This window comes from Alligator sinensis, unplaced genomic scaffold (genome assembly GCF_000455745.1).
Source record: "Alligator sinensis unplaced genomic scaffold, ASM45574v1 scaffold1075_1, whole genome shotgun sequence".
NCBI classification, from domain to species: domain Eukaryota; kingdom Metazoa; phylum Chordata; order Crocodylia; family Alligatoridae; genus Alligator; species Alligator sinensis.
Genome location: NW_005842277.1, coordinates 1,090,159 through 1,109,619, shown reverse-complemented (window position 1 = coordinate 1,109,619; position 19,461 = coordinate 1,090,159). Strand labels below are relative to the sequence as shown.

The 19,461-nt window shown below is 40.7% G+C and overlaps 1 protein-coding gene across 1 annotated transcript in view; it reads left to right on the top strand.

Moving 5' to 3' along the window:
• LOC102380336 (protocadherin-11 X-linked-like) overlaps window positions 1-19,455 on the top strand; it is a 611,220-nt gene extending 591,765 nt beyond the window's left edge. The window contains exon 6 of the mRNA XM_006027939.3: window positions 16,846-19,455. Coding sequence (XP_006028001.1) covers window positions 16,846-16,923 — 78 coding nt within the window. The 3' untranslated portion in view covers window positions 16,924-19,455. The remainder of the gene's footprint in view (window positions 1-16,845) is intronic.
• The last annotated feature ends 6 nt before the right edge of the window (window positions 19,456-19,461 follow it).

Here is a 19,461-nt window from a genome sequence, read left to right as displayed (position 1 = left end):
TAGTCTGTCTAAATCTAGTTGCAGCCTCTCTCTCCCTTCAAGTGTGTCCACCTCGCCCCACATCTTAGTGTCATCAGCAAACTTGGACAGCATGCTTTCCACCCCCTCGTCCAAGTCGCTGATGAAGATGTTAAACAGTGCGGGCCTGAGGACCGAGCCCTGGGGTACCCCACTGCTCGCATCTCTCCAGGTTGAGTACAGCCCCTCCACCACTACTCTCTGGGTGTGCTCCATCAGCCAATTTTTTACCCATCCAACTGTGCAGGCATAATGTCACAGTTGCTTAATTTATTGATGAGGATGGGGTGAGAGACAGTGTCAAAGGCCTTCTTAAAGTCTAGAAAGACTATGTCCACAGCAACACCATCATCCAAGGATTTAGTTACTTGGTCGTAAAAGGCAATCAGGTTGGTCTGGCAGGACCTGCCTCTGATGAACCCATGCTGATTGCCCCTGAGCATGATCTCCCCTACAGGACCCCCACAGCTGTGCTCCTTGATGATTCTCTCCAAGATCTTCCCAAGCACTGAGGTGAGGCTTACAGGCCTATAATTACTTGGGTCCTCCTTCCTCTCCTTCTTAAAAATAGGGACCACATTAGCCAGTTTCCAGTCCCCTGGCCAGATGACCACGAATGCTCATACAGCTGAGCCATGGGCTCCATGATGACCCCTGCCAGCTCCCTCAACACGCTTGGGTGGAGGGCATCTGGACCTGCAGATTTAAAGTCTAACCCTTCCAGAAGATCCTTAACTACATCTGTGCTGACTGAAGGCTTGATAGAGCTATCGCCAAGATTGTCCCTACCTCTGGTAGGTGGGATATCCTGGTCCCTGTTCAGGAAAACAGAGGCAAAGAAATTGTTAAAAACATCAGATTTCTTGTCTGGCGTAGCCACAAGATTACCGTTTGTGTCTTGCAGGGACCCTACAATGCCTGGTACCCTTTTCTTGCTCTCAATGTACTTGAAAAGGGACTTTTTGTTGTCCTTAATCCTGGATGCTAGCCTGAGTTCCATCTCTGCCTTGGCCTTCCTAATAGTCCTCCTATGCTCCCAGGCTGAGGAGGAGTACTCCTCCTTGGTGATAGCTCCTCCCTTTCACTGGTTGTACACCTCCCTTTTAGTCCTCAGGCATTGCTAAATGCCCTTGCTGAGCCAAGGGGATTTCTGAGCACTCTTACCCCCCTTGCTTCTCTCAGGGACTGTTATCCTTTGGGCCTGGAGGATCGCCCCCTTAAGGTACGACCATACCTTGTGGACTCCCATTTCCTCTATCTTCTGGGCCCTTAGTGCCTCCCCCACTAGTCTCATAAGCTCATTGAAATTGACCCTTCTGAAGTCAAGGGCTTTAGCCTTGGTGTGAGCCCTAGACGCCCTGTGTTGTATAATGAAATCCAGCAGGTGATGATCGCTATTGCCCAGGTGGTCAAGGACCTGCAGTCCCATCACCAGGTCATCCCCCATGGCCAGGACCAGGTCCAGCAAGGTTTTACCCCTAGTGGGGCTGTGGACTTCCTGGATAAGGTGAAGATCCTGTAATACAGCCAGGAACCTATGCAAGCAGTCAGACCTGGCTGTCTGCTCCTCCCAGCAAATGTCTGGGTAGTTTAGGTCACCCATGACAATAACATCCCTTGACCTAACTGCCTGCATAAGTTGACTGGAGAAGTCCTGGTCTAGCCCTTCCCCCTGGCTGGGTGGCCTGTAGTAGACACCTACCGTAAGGTCCCTTTCACCACGCTCCACTTGTAGTTTGACCCACAGTGTGTCTGCCCAACCCTTCTCTAACCCAAAGCTAATCCTTGATGATGTGAGGTGCTCTTTAACATAGAGCGCACCCCCCGCCCCCCACCTTTCCTCTCTGTCCTGTCTCTTCTATATAGGGTGTACCCCCGAATGCCCACCTCCCAGTTGTAGGTAGGGTCCCACCAGGTTTCTGTGAGCCCTACTAAGTCTGGGTTCTTACTCGCAATCAGGAGGCACAGCTCCTCCTGCTTACACCCCATACTATGAGCATTAGTGTAGAGGCACCTGAGGCCTGCTGAGGGTGCATGTGCCGCCTTCCCACTCCCAGGACAGTTGTGGCCCCTTGCTTCCCGGATGTTGATGCTTACTTGGGCTTCCCTTCCTCTTGTCAGCCTGCATGCTGGTGAAGCATCCTCTCCACTTGAAGTGGCCTCTTCTCCCAGCGAAGCTAGTTTAAAGCCTGCCGTATGAGATCAGCCAACCTAGAGGAAAAGATACATCTGCCCTTAGGGGAGAGGTGAAGCACATCCCACCCCAGCATGCTCCTTACGTAAACATGGGTCGTTGTCAAAAAACCAAAAGCCTGCCTCAAGGCACCAGCTCTGAAGCCGCTGGTTAACCACGTCAATGCAGGCCTCATGACGCCTACCCCATCCACTTACTGAGAGAATGGAGGAAAATACCACCTGGGCTTCCGTCGCCTTCAGTTGGTGTCCCAAGACCTTATAGTCCTCCATGATGTTATCTGGCTTGCCCTTGGATGCATCATTTGTACCCACATGGACCACAACCAGTTGGTAGTAGTCAGAGGGCTTGATGATTTTAGGGATGGTCTCTATGATGTTGCGAATCCTCGTTCTGGGCATGAAGCAGACCTGCCATGACCAGGGCTCTGGGCGACAGATTGGACCATCGGTTCCCCTCAGGATGGAGTCCCCAATGACCAGAACTTTGTGTCTCCTTATCGGGGTATGCCTCTTCTGAGCCGGTGATGTAGGTCGAGCGGCTTCAATTCCTCTGGGGACCTGCTCTTCTGCCTCCTCCTCCAGGGGGACCAGGGCCGCATACCTGTTCCCGAGGAGCGTCTGGGGAGTAGGCACAGCAGTTATACGAACTGCCCTGGCCTTGACAGGAACCTGCTGCCACCGATTAGTTGAGCACTGTGCATGCGGGGTCTCTCTGGTGGATTCCTGTCCCTGCAGAGAATGGAAATACAGGTCAATTTCATCCTCCGCCGCCCAGGTCCCCCGCAGCATGCTTACCTCGGCCTGGAGCTCTGCCACTTGCCCCTCTAGAGCCTGAAGACGCTCACAAGAGGGGCAGGTGGGGGAGTCACCAGACCTCAGTCAAAGGATGGGTTTGATCCTTAATCATTGTGTTTTTAGTCTGTTCTGTCTAAAAAATTTAAAGCTTTTGTCCTTGTACTTTTCACTTTTTAAATTACAAATAAAATAAATAAAGACTTCCACTAACTAATGGTGTGGTTATTCAGGTGTTCTGTCCTCCCCTGGTATTCTTATTTAATTGATGTGTTGACATCTAGAGTACTGGTTCAGACTTATTTTTTTCAACATGATAATTGCTTAAAATGCACTCAATGACTCTCAATTAGCATCCATTCTAGAAATGCAGTTTCTTATAGCGTAAGAGACTTTTCTGAGACTAGTTTTGCTATTGTATGCAAGCACTAAAAATTGGTCATTTTGAATAGGTCTCTGTCAATATCAGCAAAAACACCAGCAGCAAAAAGAGACAAGGGAGGGAGTTATGAAATCAAGAGTCTTCTGTGAGCACTTAATGGCCTCCCTTGCCAAAATCAATAAGGAGTTAAGTGGGTGGGGGATCGAGAGGAGGGGAACCCTATTTCAGTTCAAGTTTTTATCTAACAGTTTTTTAGACCAGCACATAATTTATATGATGAAAAAACCTGTCCCATTTCAGCTAAGCCACTGTTCTGTTATGAGCTAATTAAGATAAATGAGTGTTCTATAGGCAGTCGTCATACAGCTTGCTTATGGTGCATCTGCTTTTGCAATTATGAGACCTCTTCTCCAATTTTTTTGATGTAACCCATGATATAAACTTAAGCACTGTATTGTGAAAGAATGCAAAGAGGCCTAAGAATGAGCAGTTGTTCTTTTGCTCAGCTATTCACTCCATTCCCTACTTTTTGCATGACTCTGGGAAAGTCCCCATATGACATTTCTCCATAAGGGCATGAGTAGCTCCACAGTGTGAAAAAACGGGTCTATTTTTCTTTTTCTCTTTTATTTTTTCTTTGGGTTGTACATGAAACTTTGTCAGATTATTCTGTTCATGTTCAAAACCCGAATTCCAGCTGCCTGCCTTGGAAAACTGGGAGACTAAATGTTGCAGTCCCCAGCTCTTTCAATATTTAGAATCTTTAGTACTTTTACATAACTAACTTTTATAAAACATCATCTTCCCTTCCACCAGCCGTGTTCTCTGCTAATTTAATGTGTTGCACACTGTGAGTCGTGTAAAACTTCTGTGTGTCAGAAGCTTGGAGAAGACAGCAGGTTCAAACAGTGGTATAAATGGAGAAAGAGTTGTTAGCAGTAGGAGAGCTCCCCAACAGTGAAGAATTACCTTGGAAAAAATGAATGGTTAGTCCAGAGTTCTTCTAGAAAGGATGAATGTAGTTGGCCACAAAATGTCAATAATCAGCTTGTAACTGGGAACTGAGGTGTTGTGTGTGATTAAAAAAGCTTTCTTCTACCATCTACTGCTGTATAATATTGAAGAAATACTGTTATATGGTGTGGCTTTAATGCATATATTATCATCAGAGCAGATAGCATAATTTGCACTGTCATTGAAACATACATGTATCTGCATTATTTGTAGATGCCAAGTTTCAATACAACATTAATGGGATAAACCGGACTCATATAATAGATTAATTGCATTTCTCCAGAATTTGTTATGCACTTTTTCTCTCAGTGACTACTATACCATCTCTCTCCAAACATTTCCTTGTCCTGCCATCAGTTAAAAAAAATATTCAAAACCAACAGTTAGGATGAGCATAGTTCAGTCTTGATGCTGGTCTTTATGGATGGAGGAATATTAAAAATGCCCCATTTAAAACAAGAGCTCTATAAAACATGCCTCCTAGAGGAGAGGATGGGGTTTTGTTACCTGTTTTGGCTACTTGCTTAAAACCTATAAAACGCATGATAGTAGGGCATTGCATTGTATAAAATATTGTTAGTATATCTAAGTTTAAATCTTTAACCGTGTCTTTACTACTTATGAATAATAGACCTATCTGATGTTTGTACTGATACTACCTGTAACAAAAACAAAACAAAAAACAGGAAAAAGTAAGGCCCTCTGGTTTCAGCACTAGAGTTAAAGCTGGGAAACTCCTGTCCCTGCTATTCCACAGACTTCCTTTGTGTCCTTGGAAAAATGCATAAGCTGTTTTATGTTCACTTCTCCATCAGTCATGTTAAGAAGACAGTGAGCTTTTCAGACCCTACAGTAATACTTTGATAGAATACTATCCCATGTTTTAGGCCAGGTCTAAACTAGGTGTATGTTGTTAGTATATTAGTAAGTAGCAGTGTGCTCCTAATATGCTGGGTAACTGCACTTTTGTTGGAATGACTTCCAAGCCTTGTCCCCTGAGAGTAATAAGTTAGACAGCAAAAGTGCAAATATAACTTGATCTGCTAAGCTCTTTTTATGGTGCAGTGCTGTTTATCAAAAATCAAACTCAACATGGATTTACTTTATGTTGGAAAAAGTTTGTTTTTAAACCAGGCCTATTTTATACTTTCTTATGCATGTTACTTGAACTTCAACTTTCTTGCTTGTCTGTGTGCGTAGGGAGGTGCCATTTTCAAAGGTACCCTGTTTATTTTTGTACATCTCCATTTACATATCCAGCTTGAAACACCTCCCTAGGACTTCTTGCCAAGTAGTGGGAAATGACCTTTCAGAAAGTCATTTCCCACTAAACTGGGCTCGCACAAAATTAGTTTCTACAACTTTGTAATTCACAGTCCTCAGTTTCCATGAAAATATTACCTTTTGGGAGCCTGTCAACACAATATCTTTATGGATAGATTTTGACCAGCAATCAAATATTTCACAAGTGAGCTGACTACAACTGAGTTGCTTGCAGCTATGTAGCCTGTGATATTGGAGTATGGCGATAGTCCTAGGGTATGGTGGAGTGTCACTTGTGTCTCTTTTTTTTTTTTTTTTTCCTTTTATACAGCACAAGTTATAGGGGGAAAAAAGCTGTGCAATCATTTCCCCCTTAAAACTCTACTTTTTGTTCATGAAAATGGGTTAAAGCTGGAAGCCTAGTAAGTTGATTAAGTTGTACAGAATAATATTTTAGGGTTTATATTCAAATAATCCAAGTAGAATTTCTTCTTGGATTGCATCCCATGTTCTATGCTATTACTTCGTACCTTCTATCATGAAAGGACAGAAAAGGCTTATGAACTAACTAGTCCCAAACAGCTGGTTGTTGGATGTAAAAGCTGTACTTAAAACTTGGAAGAGTTTCTAATTGGCTATTATGAATTTTTTCTAGTCGGTTTCTTATGCCAAGAACCAGTTAAATTAAACAATGTACATTATTTAGGTCTCGTAATCCGATGTGAGTGATAAAAGATATTAATACAAAATATGCTGGATGACTAACTATATCCAGCATTTCCATTCTCTTCTGTTGCTTTAGCTTTTCCCATCTCATTTCTGCCTCTTTTTCTCTATTGCCAGTAGTAACACCTGATCCTTGCATTGATCCTCTGGCATATGCTAGCTGTAATTCTCTCCCTCTGGATTTTTCTTGGCAACTCCTGGTATGTCAAGATCCATAACTTGCCACTAATTACAGTGGATTCCAGTCATTTACACTCACCCAATTTTATCTTTCTGTTCAGTCATTTGTTTTGTAAGGTAATGTGATAAGGCTCTCAACTCTGCCTGGCATTCTTAATTCTGCTGGGTTTTCCTATAAAGATATTTTTTGTGCATACAGCCCATGCACGTGCGTAGTTCTGTCTGTTTAAATAAAAGTCTGAGATAATTATTCTTTAAAGTCTGTTCCATCCTTCTTCCAATTCAGGATTCAGCAGCCTCGTGTTTATATATTAGGTAATAAAATCAAGAGATGCATAGACGTTTTTTGTTTCCTTGCTTTGGGGGGGCGGCATTGCTGAAATAGTGGAAATTATAGGGCTTTGCCTGCCTTCTGACTAGGGATCTGGGTTTTCCATTCACCATGGGGGAAAAAAAAAAGATTAAACTTGAATTTTCTCCTTTAAAGAAGAAAAACACAGAAAATGGTGGGTTTCCCCTTGTAAGCTGGCAGAGTTCCAGCCTGCAAGGGACTGGGGGGCAGCAGGAGGTGGGTAATCAGTAGGGGTGTGCGAAATGGGCCATATTCAATTCGGATTTGGCCCGAATCAGGAATAGTGATTCGATTAATTGATTCAGATCACTGTTCCCAATTTGATTCTGCTGAATCGGAATCTGAAGATTCTGTGTTGATTTGGAGAATCAGCAATTTGGACATAGATACAGCTTTTTTTTTTTTCTTTCTTTCTTTCTTTCTTTCTACATACCTTGAGGTACCAGGTGTGGCTTGTGAATGCTATGATGCTGGGGCAGATGGAGCATCCCACAGGAGTGTGGGGGGCCTCCCCTGTGTGCTCAGTGGTGAACCCAGAAGTGGATCGGAAGTACTTCTGGTCTACTTCTGGGTCCATCACTGAGCACACGGGGGCCACCCACACCCCCTGGTTTGGCAATTGGCTGCAGAAGGACCCCAGGTGCCCCCCTCCCCAGAACCAGGAAGCACCAGTTGCTGAGCTGGGGGGGAATGGGAAGGCCCCCCAATGCACTCCCCAGCAGACCCAGAAGTGGACCAAAAGTGCTTCTGATCCACTTCCTGGTCTGCTGCCGCGTGCACTGGGGAGCCCAATAGCTCCTGTGGGACGCTCCATCCGCATCTCAACATTCACGAGCCACCTGGTACCTCAAGGTATATAGAAAAATCATTTGAAGTTGTGTCTATATCTGAATCATTGAATCTCTCCAAATCAATTCAGAGAGTTCCAATTCAATTTGGAGAGATTAAAGGGTCTCGAATTTGGATTTGGAGATTTGGCCACCGAATTGGGCCAAATCTCCACTGAATCAAATCAGGGACCGAAGCGTCACACAGCCCTAGTAATCAGCAGGAGGTGCCATATGCATGTTCATGCATATACATGCACATGGCTGCCAGGCAGCCTGAAGATCAGCTCCCACAAGTAAGTCTGGCAGGTGGCAGAATTGAAGCCCCCATAGGGAGGGAGAAAGGGTGTTGGGCAGACTGAGGCTGCTGTCACTGCCCAGCTGGACCAGTGAGTGGGGCTTTGAATCATAGAATCAAAGGATTAGAAGGGACCTACAAGATCATGAAGTCTGGTCCCCTGCTATCGGCAGGAGTTTATTGGGCTCAAATGAGCTCAACAAGGTGCTTATCCAGTCACCTCTCGAACACCTCCAAGGATGGTGACTGTACCATATCTGCTGAGATTGTGTTCCAGATTCTAGTTACCCTTATGGAAAAGAAGTTTTCCCTTATGCCCAGCCTAAACTTTCCCTCAAGCTTGTGCCCATTGGCCCTTGTTCTCTCAAGGGGTGCCTTCCTGAAGAGTTGCTCCCTGAAGTACTTGTAGGCAGCTATCAAGTCGCCTCTCAGTCTTAGATTCATAGAGTCATAGATGCTAGGGTTGGAAGGGACCTCAACAGATCATTGAGCCTGACCCCCTGCCTGGGTAAGAAAGAGTGCTGGGGTCAGATGACCTCAGCCAGATGCCTATCCCGCTTTCTCTTAAAGATTCCCAAAGTAAGGGAGAGCACCACTTCCCTTGGAAGCCCTGTCCAAATTTTGGCCACCCTTACTGTGAAGAAGTTTTTCCTGATACCTAGCATAAATTTACTCTCTGTTATTTTGTGACCATTGTTCCTTGTTACCCCAAGAGGCACCCTGGTGAATAGAGCCTCTCTGACCTCTTGCTGCTTCCCCCTAATGAATTTGTAGGTGGCCACAAGGTCACCTCTTCTTTTTCTTAGACTGAACAGGCCCAGTTCCCAGAGTCTCTCCTCATAGAGCCTATCCTCCAGGCCCCTAATCATATGGGTGGTCCTTCTTTGTACCCTCTCAAGCTTATTCATATCCTTCCTGAAGTGTGGTACTGTACTCCAGCTGTGGCCTCACCAATGCTGAATAGAGAGGTAGAAGCACCTCCCTGGGTCTCAAAATTTGACTGTGCCCGGCATGGTTTACAAACCTCCTTCAGATACCATTCTTGGAAACAATTTTTCCAGCCTCAATAAGCAAACCACAATCCTCTTATCTTTGTTTGGCACGGTACTATGGAATTGACAGGATAAATCCTCTGCATTCTCTGCCTAATCAAAAAGAAGGTCTAGATTATCAGGGCAGTCCTTATCAGTGAATTTAGGGTCATTGGTTTTAGAGCCTGGACCACATCCAGTGCTGTTTCTGGTTTTTTCGAGACTTCCCGTTAGACAGTCCCTTTCTGTCACTGACACCGACCATTTCTGGCCCTGACACTGACAGTACCAGCCACTATTCTAACATTTCAGAGACCTAAGCAAACCAGGACTCAGGAGCCTCTTCACCAGGTTTGGGTGGTGACCCTTCAGAAAACATCTTCAGCTTTCCATCTGGGGCTAAGTCAAAATGAGGTTGCAAAATCTCTTTTAATGTCTACCTCAGGCCTTTTCCCATACGTCAGGAGTCCCCATGGTTGGCACCACCAGTTGAGAGCCCCAAAATCCCAGTATATCTACTATGGTCTTCTGCTCTGTTTCTAAAGCCTCAGAGGTTTTCTTTAAGAATGACATGTTGGACACACGGGTGGGTAGGGAGTGACACGCTTCCCTTTTGGAAGTAGTCAGGGTCTTCAAGCCATCTTCCAGTATATACATGTCCAGGTTCACTACAAATATTTCCTCTGTAGCCCAGTAATAATTTTTACCAAACTATCAAATAACCAATAATGCCCAGTACTGTCATCCTGGAGGAGCCTCCAAAACATAACCCTTCTGCCAGGCACCGGATAACAGTAATAAGGGCTGAGTTTAATTTTATGGCATGGGGTCAGTGTGCACAAACCCAGCTCACCTGGCCCCTTATATTCAGATTGTTCAAGGTGGTTAAAACATATTATTGTAGTCAAAATAAGCACAGAAGAGTTTCCAATTCCTTAAACTTGGTATACCAGTGGTGATATGCAGATAAGCAAGACAGTTCTTAGGAATCCAACCCTACATACTAATGGGGTTATTCAGATAAGCACCACAGAGAAGTTGTCACTTGGAACACAGGTTACAATAGCATGGTTACATTGATAACATGAAGAGAAAATAATTATACTTTGATTATTTTACATTGTTGCCTGCATGGTGCCATGCAACATTAAAAAGGGCAGCTAAATTGAGCACTTGGGAAAATGTGAACAAACGGCTTTAGATGGAAACACAGTCAACAAGCATAGCAAATACTGAAAAAAGCAAAGAAATATTAGTGCATTATACTAATAGGAAAAGTACAGCGTTGTTTCCTTAGAAACAAAGAATCATTTACGTTAAGCATTGTAAAATAAGTAAGTGAATCATGTCTTAAAAGCAGAGTCTGTATTGACTTCTTACAGAATTTTTCAAGAATAAATACTTTAGAATATGGTCCCAAATTTGAAAAACCAGACCACAAAATTACTTCAAATGAAATGTGTCCTGTTTTCAATTGCTGCCTGTGACTGTAAGGCATTCATTCTTTTTTCCCCAAGACCAAGAAGCAGGAAAATAAGAATTAATTCCGTAGCAGACTTGGCCCCAATTTCACCAAGCACTGGGCCGCCATCCAGGTCTCTGCAGATCTGAGGCTTTCCACATATCCTGTGCTGTCTCCCATGTTCTTGTTCTCCATTGCAGAGCAGAGCTGCACGTCTTAGAGCAAAAAGAACTTTATCAGTGAAAAACACAGGGGCAGGACTTTCCCCCTTCCCCTATAATCTGACAAGAACTTAATCTGTAGCTTCCCTAAGGCCTAAAATGGAGCAAAAGCTATATTCCTTCCTTAACCCATCCAAAAAATTCTCTTCCATTGCTGTAGCACTGGGGAAATAGAATCCTTTCTTGGCAAGTGAAAGCAGTGAAGGCCAAGCTGATTTTCAACTTTTGCTCTAAAATTAATATAATAAAGAGAAATTAAGTGTGCACCTAAATTGTTAATGACTTGATTACTTAATTAGTTTTAATTTTCTTTTCCCCAAACACATTATAATGTGCCTTTACAATTCACACAAAAAGGAGTGGAATAGTATGAAAAGAACTAGGATGTAGATGCTAGCAAATTGAACTTATTTTTATAAGAAGAAAAGTGTGTGTGTGTGAGAGAGAGAAGAAAAAGAATGTGTGAGAAGAATAACGTATGTGTGCACATGTGTGTGTAAAGAACACACACACATGTGTGCACACATACGTTATTCTTTAAACATATGCACGTGCAAAATATTTGTTACATTTATCTTGAGATTCCAGCAATCTTAATTGTGCTATGGTTAACACATGCTACTGTGTTTCATCTGGTGTCGCCATATATGCTAACTAACATTTGCCTACATATATCTAGAATGGCTTTGGTAAAAGACCCTGATCCTTGCCAAGTCCCCGTTTTGGTGGCTAATGTGCTTTATGGATGTAGCAGTGACTGTTGTTTTTTCTGCACATCTTTTAAGAAACTGGGGTAAAGGGAATTTTTTTTTTTTAATGGTCAGACTTAAACTCACGCAGTTGCAGTCCCTGAATTAATAGTACCTTTGCTGCACTGTGGATGCTGGTCAGTTTGACTATTGAATCTTCTAGTGCCTCAGGAATTTAAGAATGGAGTGCTTATGTCTGATATTGCTGGACACCAACTGCTTCAGGGCCATAACTGCTAAGTTGAAGACCCGAAATTCCATAAGGAAGCTGTTGTTGATGTCAAGATTAAAATTATTAAGACATTTTCTGTTTTAAACAGATTTCTTGGAAAATGTCAGCTTGTTGAGACCAGAATTTGTTGCTAGAGACATCCATGGTTCTCTGAATCTGAAGGAACCAAACCTAGATTTCTAGTTGGCTGCCTCAAGGACATGTGAAGTCCCCCAGGAAGTTTTCTGGTGGGTTTGCCTCAAATCAGGAGACCCTGGTAGTCCCATGCAGCTTTTCAGCAAAACTAACTTTCTTGTTCTTCCCAGAGAAATGGCAAGAATGGTAACTTCAGTAAGCCACTGCAGGCTCATGGGAGCTTTTAGAAATCTTTATTTTTTTCTTATTTCAATTTTATTTTAATTTCTTCTAACCTGGCACCCTACTTTTCAGATAACATGGTGCAAATGAATTGGTTACCCCATGTAAGCAGAACACTGCATTATAGATGTTAGAATCATATATAATCAGTTCTTCTGTTTATTTTTGTTACTAATCAATGCATGCTAGTTTTAAAAGTAGTTGACTTAATTAAATTGCATGAACTTGGGAAGTCTGATCTGTAAGTAGGCCCTTTTTTTATATATATACATTTTCCTAAATAGTAGAGGCCACAGGAAACGCAATCAGTCAATAAGAAACAGTTAAAAAAATCTAGATGATATCTGTGGATGTATGATATATGTTTATTAATTATGTTTGTGCCTAGATCAAGGCTATTACATGTTGTTCCTAGATCTTTTCATGTTTTCAAGCTTATTCTGAATATGTTAAGGTTGGGGGGAGAGAGCAAGAGAGACCCTTTTCCTGTTTAAGTGTGTCTTGCATTTTGGGGTGGAGAACTGGAGATAAACCCTACAAATTCCTCTTCCAATCAGTGTATGGCCCCCACGTGCTAGCATCACATAATTAGATGGTTCGTAATCTGAAGATGTTACATTCCAAACAAAATAGGTCTACCCTTTTTCTCTTTCAAATACAGACATCTTCATTATTCATCAGATTCCTTTTAAAATGAACCCTAGGAATTGCTGTATTTCCCTGCTGTCTTAATAGCACAATGCTTAAGTGATTGTTGTTGTTGTCTTTGTTTTCTTGTTAGGTATTTAAAAATGTAGTAGATGTGCATAAATGCTTGGTAAAGAATGAACTACTGGTTGAGTTTCAGGAAGTTAATGATCTGCAAGAGCTGTTTCTTCTCAGACTTCAGAAATCTTGGCTAATTTGTGAAAAGTTTTATAATACTCTATTCAGAAACAAAAATATCCTGTTACTCAGACTGAAAATTATAGTATTTGGCTACAAATACAACAGGTGTCAGCAATAGGTTCAGCTGAGCAGAAGCTGAATGTGACTTAGGTGTAGACCAAAACAAAATATGTTTAGAAACATTTCATAAAACTGCTGCTAAAATAGCCTACCTTTTGCAGTTTATATTGAGCGCTAATTCAACTTCACTTGCTGCTGACAACCACTCTTGGCAACAGGTAACTGTCTTACTATACACCTGCCTTTAAACATTTGTCAGGTTCCATCCTATCGTAAAACTTTGTACCCTGGGAAAAGTTGGGGGGAAAATATAGTTATGATCACCTTTATACATAATGGTTAATTATAATTGTGTGAAACATTTTCAGGTTTTGATTTTAGACACCTCAGAATGTTGATGAATACATAAGTTTGAATTAATGTTCTGTGGATTGCAAGAGGTAATTAAAGTCCATGGAAGGGAGTCACTAGAACCTCAAATAATCCAAAAGTAAAATGATATCCATTCTGGTTTGTTAAAATTTTTAAAGGCAGATCCTACTTCTTAAATGAAAAAATGTAGGAAATTTAAAGATCTTATTATTAAAACAATAACTGAAAACTTTTATAGCACTCTACTTGATCTGCAATCATTTAAGAAATAGTAATGAGCTAAGCTTCATTAAATCTTGGTGAGTTAGATGCACTTAAGTCAATACCTTTATTCATATACTTGATATATAAATAAATTCAGGGTATAAAGTGTGTGTGTGTGTGTGTGTGTTTGATCAGTTGCCATACTGTTTTGGTAATCTGCCATCCTGTGTCCATGTAGGACCACGCTGAAATGAATAATGGTAAGAGCAAAAATGTTAAATGATTTAAGGGTGACTACTCATATATATATTTTAAGATAAACTTAGTGATGTAGAAGTCAATACATTCTGGGTGTAGGGGTTAACAACTCATATTTAAGGTAATTGAATAGTAATTTGGATAGTTGTTTCCACATTGCCATGTTGTTATAAATGTATCCTTTGTTACATTTATAATAGATAGAACACTAACATAGCACTCTATCTGTTAAAACAGGGCACCTCATACACTGGCATTTGGCTTGAACAGGGCATAGTGATTTGTTGAGTAACAGTAGTTATACATGATGTGGAGTTTTAATTCACTTTCTGTTAAGCAGTTGGAATGTGTGAATGTGAGAGCAGCATGACTCAAAGTGAATAAGAGATACTGTTGATGTCTTTGTTTTCCTGCTGTTTTTTTTTTTTCAGTTATGTCCATTTTTGTTCAAAGCAATAAGACAAAATGTGTAGGCAACAAAAATTCTAAGCAAAAAATAAAAATAAAAACATCCTAGGAAAATATGGACGGGGGTGGGGGGGGTTGTCTATTCATTTCTGTCATTTTCTGTCATGTCAAGGTATGCAACCACTTCAGAAATCTAAAACCATTCTTTAACTGAGAATCTTAGTCATTGAAGTTCATGGAGCTCAGAGTGGATTCAGGGGCTTTTCCTAATCAACAAATCATGGGATTGAAGCCCATAGCTAGACATTTAGAAGCAGACTACCAAAGAATGGGATGGATTAACCGGCAGGAAACCAAGGTGGTTTCCAATGGTGTCAGCGTTGTTCCCTAGTAACCTTGTCTCTCTGAATTGTTAAGTTTTCAATAGGGAAACCCAGACTGAAAAATGGTTTGCCGGAGTTTTTCCAACCAGCTGAACTCGGTACTCATCAGTTACCATTGCAGATAATGAAACCTGCTAATTATTGAGCTCTTGACAAAGTTGAAACCTCATTGAGATGCCTAAATGGAAGTTTATTCTTTTGAAAAATCTGTTACCAATTGTGGGTACTATAACCCCTCCAGATATCTGGCCCTAGATGGCCTTTCAACTCTGTGACCATAATAAAGAACAGAATCAAAATCTCTGGACCCACAATTTTAACTCTTGCATCACACCTGTTTGTATGTATTTTTAAATGTATGTTTTTACTATGTTTGTTTTTCTGTTGCTGATAACTACTGGGGTTATAATATATTGATACATTTGTATCTGTATCTTACTTGTTGTGAAGTATATCTTAAATTAATCTGACCTAGTTTATGGTCACAACAATATCCAAGTTTAAAAGTATTTTGATCTTGGTGTACTGGCAGCTAAAATAACTAAGGTTACTTAATCTAGCAATTAACCTCTCGCAGGAGAAATACACAGGCATTGTCATGAGGAAACATCTCTAACCTTTCCAGGTCAGTGTACTGATCTGTTGCCAGGATCCCTGATTATTCATTTATTGCTTCCATTTATGTATTTGCCAGTGTTAGCTATCTGAAGAGAGCATTTTCTAGTAGTCTAACATGCAAAATATGTGATAGAATGTAGCAATGCTAGCACATTTTCTAGATACTTAAAACTAACATTTCTTTTTCTCAGTGCACTATTCCAAGGGTGTGCTGTAACAAATAAAATGTATAACACAGATCTGATTTTTTTCTGAACTTACACTTCAAAGAATATTTTAGCCTTCATAATCTTTGATGTAGTTGATGCATTTGATGTATAAAATTCCAATGTTTCATTTATACGTATGTCAAATTGTCTAATTTCAATTTTACTTTCAATAAATTAGAAAATTATCACAAAAAATAATTACTGTATATATTGATATCAAATTGTATGAAAAAATCAACACATTTATTATCATTGTTTCTTGTGTGTCAGAGACCTCACTTTTTTTTTTTTTAAAAGGGGTGCCATGCTATATAAATATATATGATAGTTCTTCACGAGTGGACCTGTGTGTCCATAATGGGCTTGTAAAATCATTATGGTTTTCTGCTGGTATTAGATTTAGTTACAAAAATAGGATTCCATGTAAGATTAACATGAACAGAATCTTTAGTGTTACAAAGAGTGGGATGCAAAAGAGCAGGGGGCAGAGGAGGAATGGGAAGTAATTATAATAAAATGGCTTAACAGAATAAAGACAGGTTACAAAATAAGCAATGTACCATTTTAACCAGGGAAAAAAATAATGCATTTGCTGCATGAGAACTAACAAAGCAACATACATGGAAAAAGACCAAATAAACATCGTTATGAAAAATAATGCCTCTGAGTTACGTTGTTTAAGTGCGATAGATATGTTGTCAACTGCTACAGCTAAAAGTTAAATATGTAAGTTACAATTTAAAAAAAGAGGAGGAAAGAACTGAACAAAATCAATCCTAGATGTTGGGTTATTAAACTCAGACGTGGCAAAGGCTGGTTATTCTGCTCTAAAATTTTGGGGGATAGCTAACCATGTTTAAGGTAATTTGGACTTTTTGAAAAATCAGAAAAAATTCTGCTATTTCCTATCTTCCATTTATTAAGAGTCAGGTATTCAAGCAGTGTTTCATAACTAGGTTAAAGTAGGATTGTTTATTTGGTCTGGAAATCTTGATCAGGGCAGTCTACAGTATCTGTCATTCAGAGCAGGGTATTAAATAATTTAATACATGGATAATTTAATAATAGGAATAATTAATGCTATTTATGGGAGCTGGAGATCCAACATATGAATTTGATACATCCTGTCAAACATTGTTTAAAAAGAAAATACCCCCACATGCACACTCACCACTCTCCCCACCTCCTACTTAAATTCTCAAATTAAACTTGAAAAGAACAACTTATAATTGTGCTCTTTAAATAATTTAATTATTAAGAATTATTATCAAGAATTCTCTTCATGACCATCTCCATACTATTTGCTCTAGAATGATAAAGTTTTTTTTTTTCTATTTTTGTATAGAAAAGTGAGACCAAAACATTTTGGACCAGTGTATCTCTCAGCCCTCAGAATTTCTCATGGACTGCTATGTGCCCTTAACATCAAACTTCTAACTGAAAACGGACAAGGGGCACTGCAGCCCACACACTACTTCTGATGACTTCATGACTCTCCACTGGTCAGTGGATGCTATTTTGGAGAGCCATTAATAGAGATGAGTTACTGAATAAGTAAGTTCCTTTTGACCAGCTAGGAGCTTCAGTAACTGAAGCTGCTGAATACTAATAATAAGGCATGGTGGCCTCGTCTACAGAAGATGCTGACTGCACAGCAGTATCTCTGCATGGCTTCTTGGTGACTTTGACTGCACAGTAGGTTATTGCTGCACAGTAGCATCGCATCATGCTTTGTGCCACATGATGTTACTGCACAGTAGTAATGAGCTACTGCGCAATCAGTGTCTTGTGTAGACATGGCTGCTGTATACTACGTAATTTTCGATGAAACACACAAACTTTTGGGAAATACTTGACCCTCATTTACTAGCGAGGGTCTTTGCCTGTGGATTAGGATCATCTGGAAACATGAGATACTTTAGAGTGGCCTCACTTGAAGGCTTCACCATCCCCAAGTTTGTTGACTTTTGCAGCATGAACTGTGATACCAGTGTATTCCCCTTATACATGTAACAGAGCGGTGTGTGGTTTTCTCTTAATTTCAAAACATAACCAAAATTGTGGGTGCAGGGTTACCTTGCGTTATTAATAAATATTAGTAAGCAACATATCAGTTATGGGCATAGGGACTTTCTGGCTGCATGACTTTCTGTTAGCAAAGCTGTGATCACATCCATGCTCACAACTTCCGTGTGCTGGCAGAACCCTTCTTTCTTCTGGCAGAGCAGGGCTTGCTCTGTGAATAGCAGAAGGCTTCTGCTGCTATAAAGCCACTAAAAAGCATGAGTAGATGTTCCTGCTCTTTCTGCCATGGCTCCTTTTAACAGCTGGTGTCTCCCAGTGTGTTGTGTGTTCCTTGCTGGCATAGGTACTGTAGTTGAGCTGTACAAGCCTGCCAGAAGCTGAGTGGATGTGGGATGCCTTTTGGTGATTTCCCTATGGCAGCTGCTGACTGCTGGCAGAAGGCTTGTAATGAAGACAAACTCTAAATGTGGACATTTCCTTGGTACAGACACTTTTCTCAGTTCTCCCATTCTGTTCACTCTCTGGGCAATGATTTTTGTCTATTGGCATCCCACAAAAGACCAAGAGAGAGATTATAACCATACTACACTCCTGTAATTTCTTTCCAGTTCTGTGGAAAAAGTTTTGAGAAATGCAGCAGAGAGTGCTCTAGTATATGCCAGAGTGAATAGGAAACATAACCAAATGATTGACAATTTAATCCTCTCTAACATACGAATTTAATTTTACAGATCTAGAATTAAGGATCACTATAACTAACTGCAGAACCATTTAATCTTTCTTAGGATCTGAGAAATACTGTACTAGTGCAAGCTATGAAGCTTAATTATAAAGACGTAAGTCTGGAGGGGAAAACGTACATGCTAGTAATATCAGGCTCTTACTTTATAGCTCCAAATGTCTGTGAGGAGAGTCACTGAGTTTACCAAAAATAGAAATTCATTCCTCTGGTAGCTGCTTGTGTCCTCACTCTGTATTTCTTTGAGGCTTAATGTCAAGGTGTCATTAAGTCATACTTCAGCTAAGCCTCTAATACACAATCTAAATTGGATTGTCCAATATACTGCACAAAATGTTGAGTCCAGTATCTTGAACTAGGCAGTCTTTTAATTTTCTACTTTGTGTTTGGTCATCTCAAGGCCTTTACTAATCTCTGGTGGGCACCCTTTGAAGCTGCGTAGCCAGATTGGGGTAGTTTTTCTCTGCACTGTTGCTTGGGTAAACATTTGTGGTATTATTAGTTATTTCAATAGTCTCATCATCATCCCCATGGGGAAACTTTCCATACAGATAGCCTACAGTTTCTTTACCAAGTGACTTTTAGAAGAAATCGCTGTGGATAAGAGTACACAGAAAATTATAAATCCGAGTAAAGTTATTTTGCCACAGTGAGATATGGGAATGGGAAGAAAAATGTATTATTAAATTGTATATGGCCTATAACTCTAGCACACAAGGGCTTTAAAAGAGATTCTAAAGCAATGGGTAATGTGAACTAACCACAAACATTATTTAAAGCCTAGAGAAAACACTCCAAGTACTGTGCTGTGTAGATAATTACATTTTGGCTCTGACGGACTTCTCAGAGGAGTGAATTCCAAAAGGGAAGAGGGCTTCCTAAAGCTGTTCCTGTTGTTCCTCGAGTGTTTTAGCTTAGAAACAAGTAATAGCAAAAGTTTTCCAGTTAAACTTCAGAACTACACAAAATATGAGGTGAAAAGGAATTTCCAAGGTATGGCCCTGAGCTTTACAGATTGTCATGATTTCTTTATCGATTCCACATAATTATTCAGGAGGTCAAACATGAGACTTTTATGCACAAGTCCACATTTTTGTGCTTGTACAAAACAGGCAAGTGCAATACTTGAGAATAACTCTGTGTATTGAACATTATAGTTGTATAGTAAAGGCAAACAATCAAACAACCCCCCCCCCC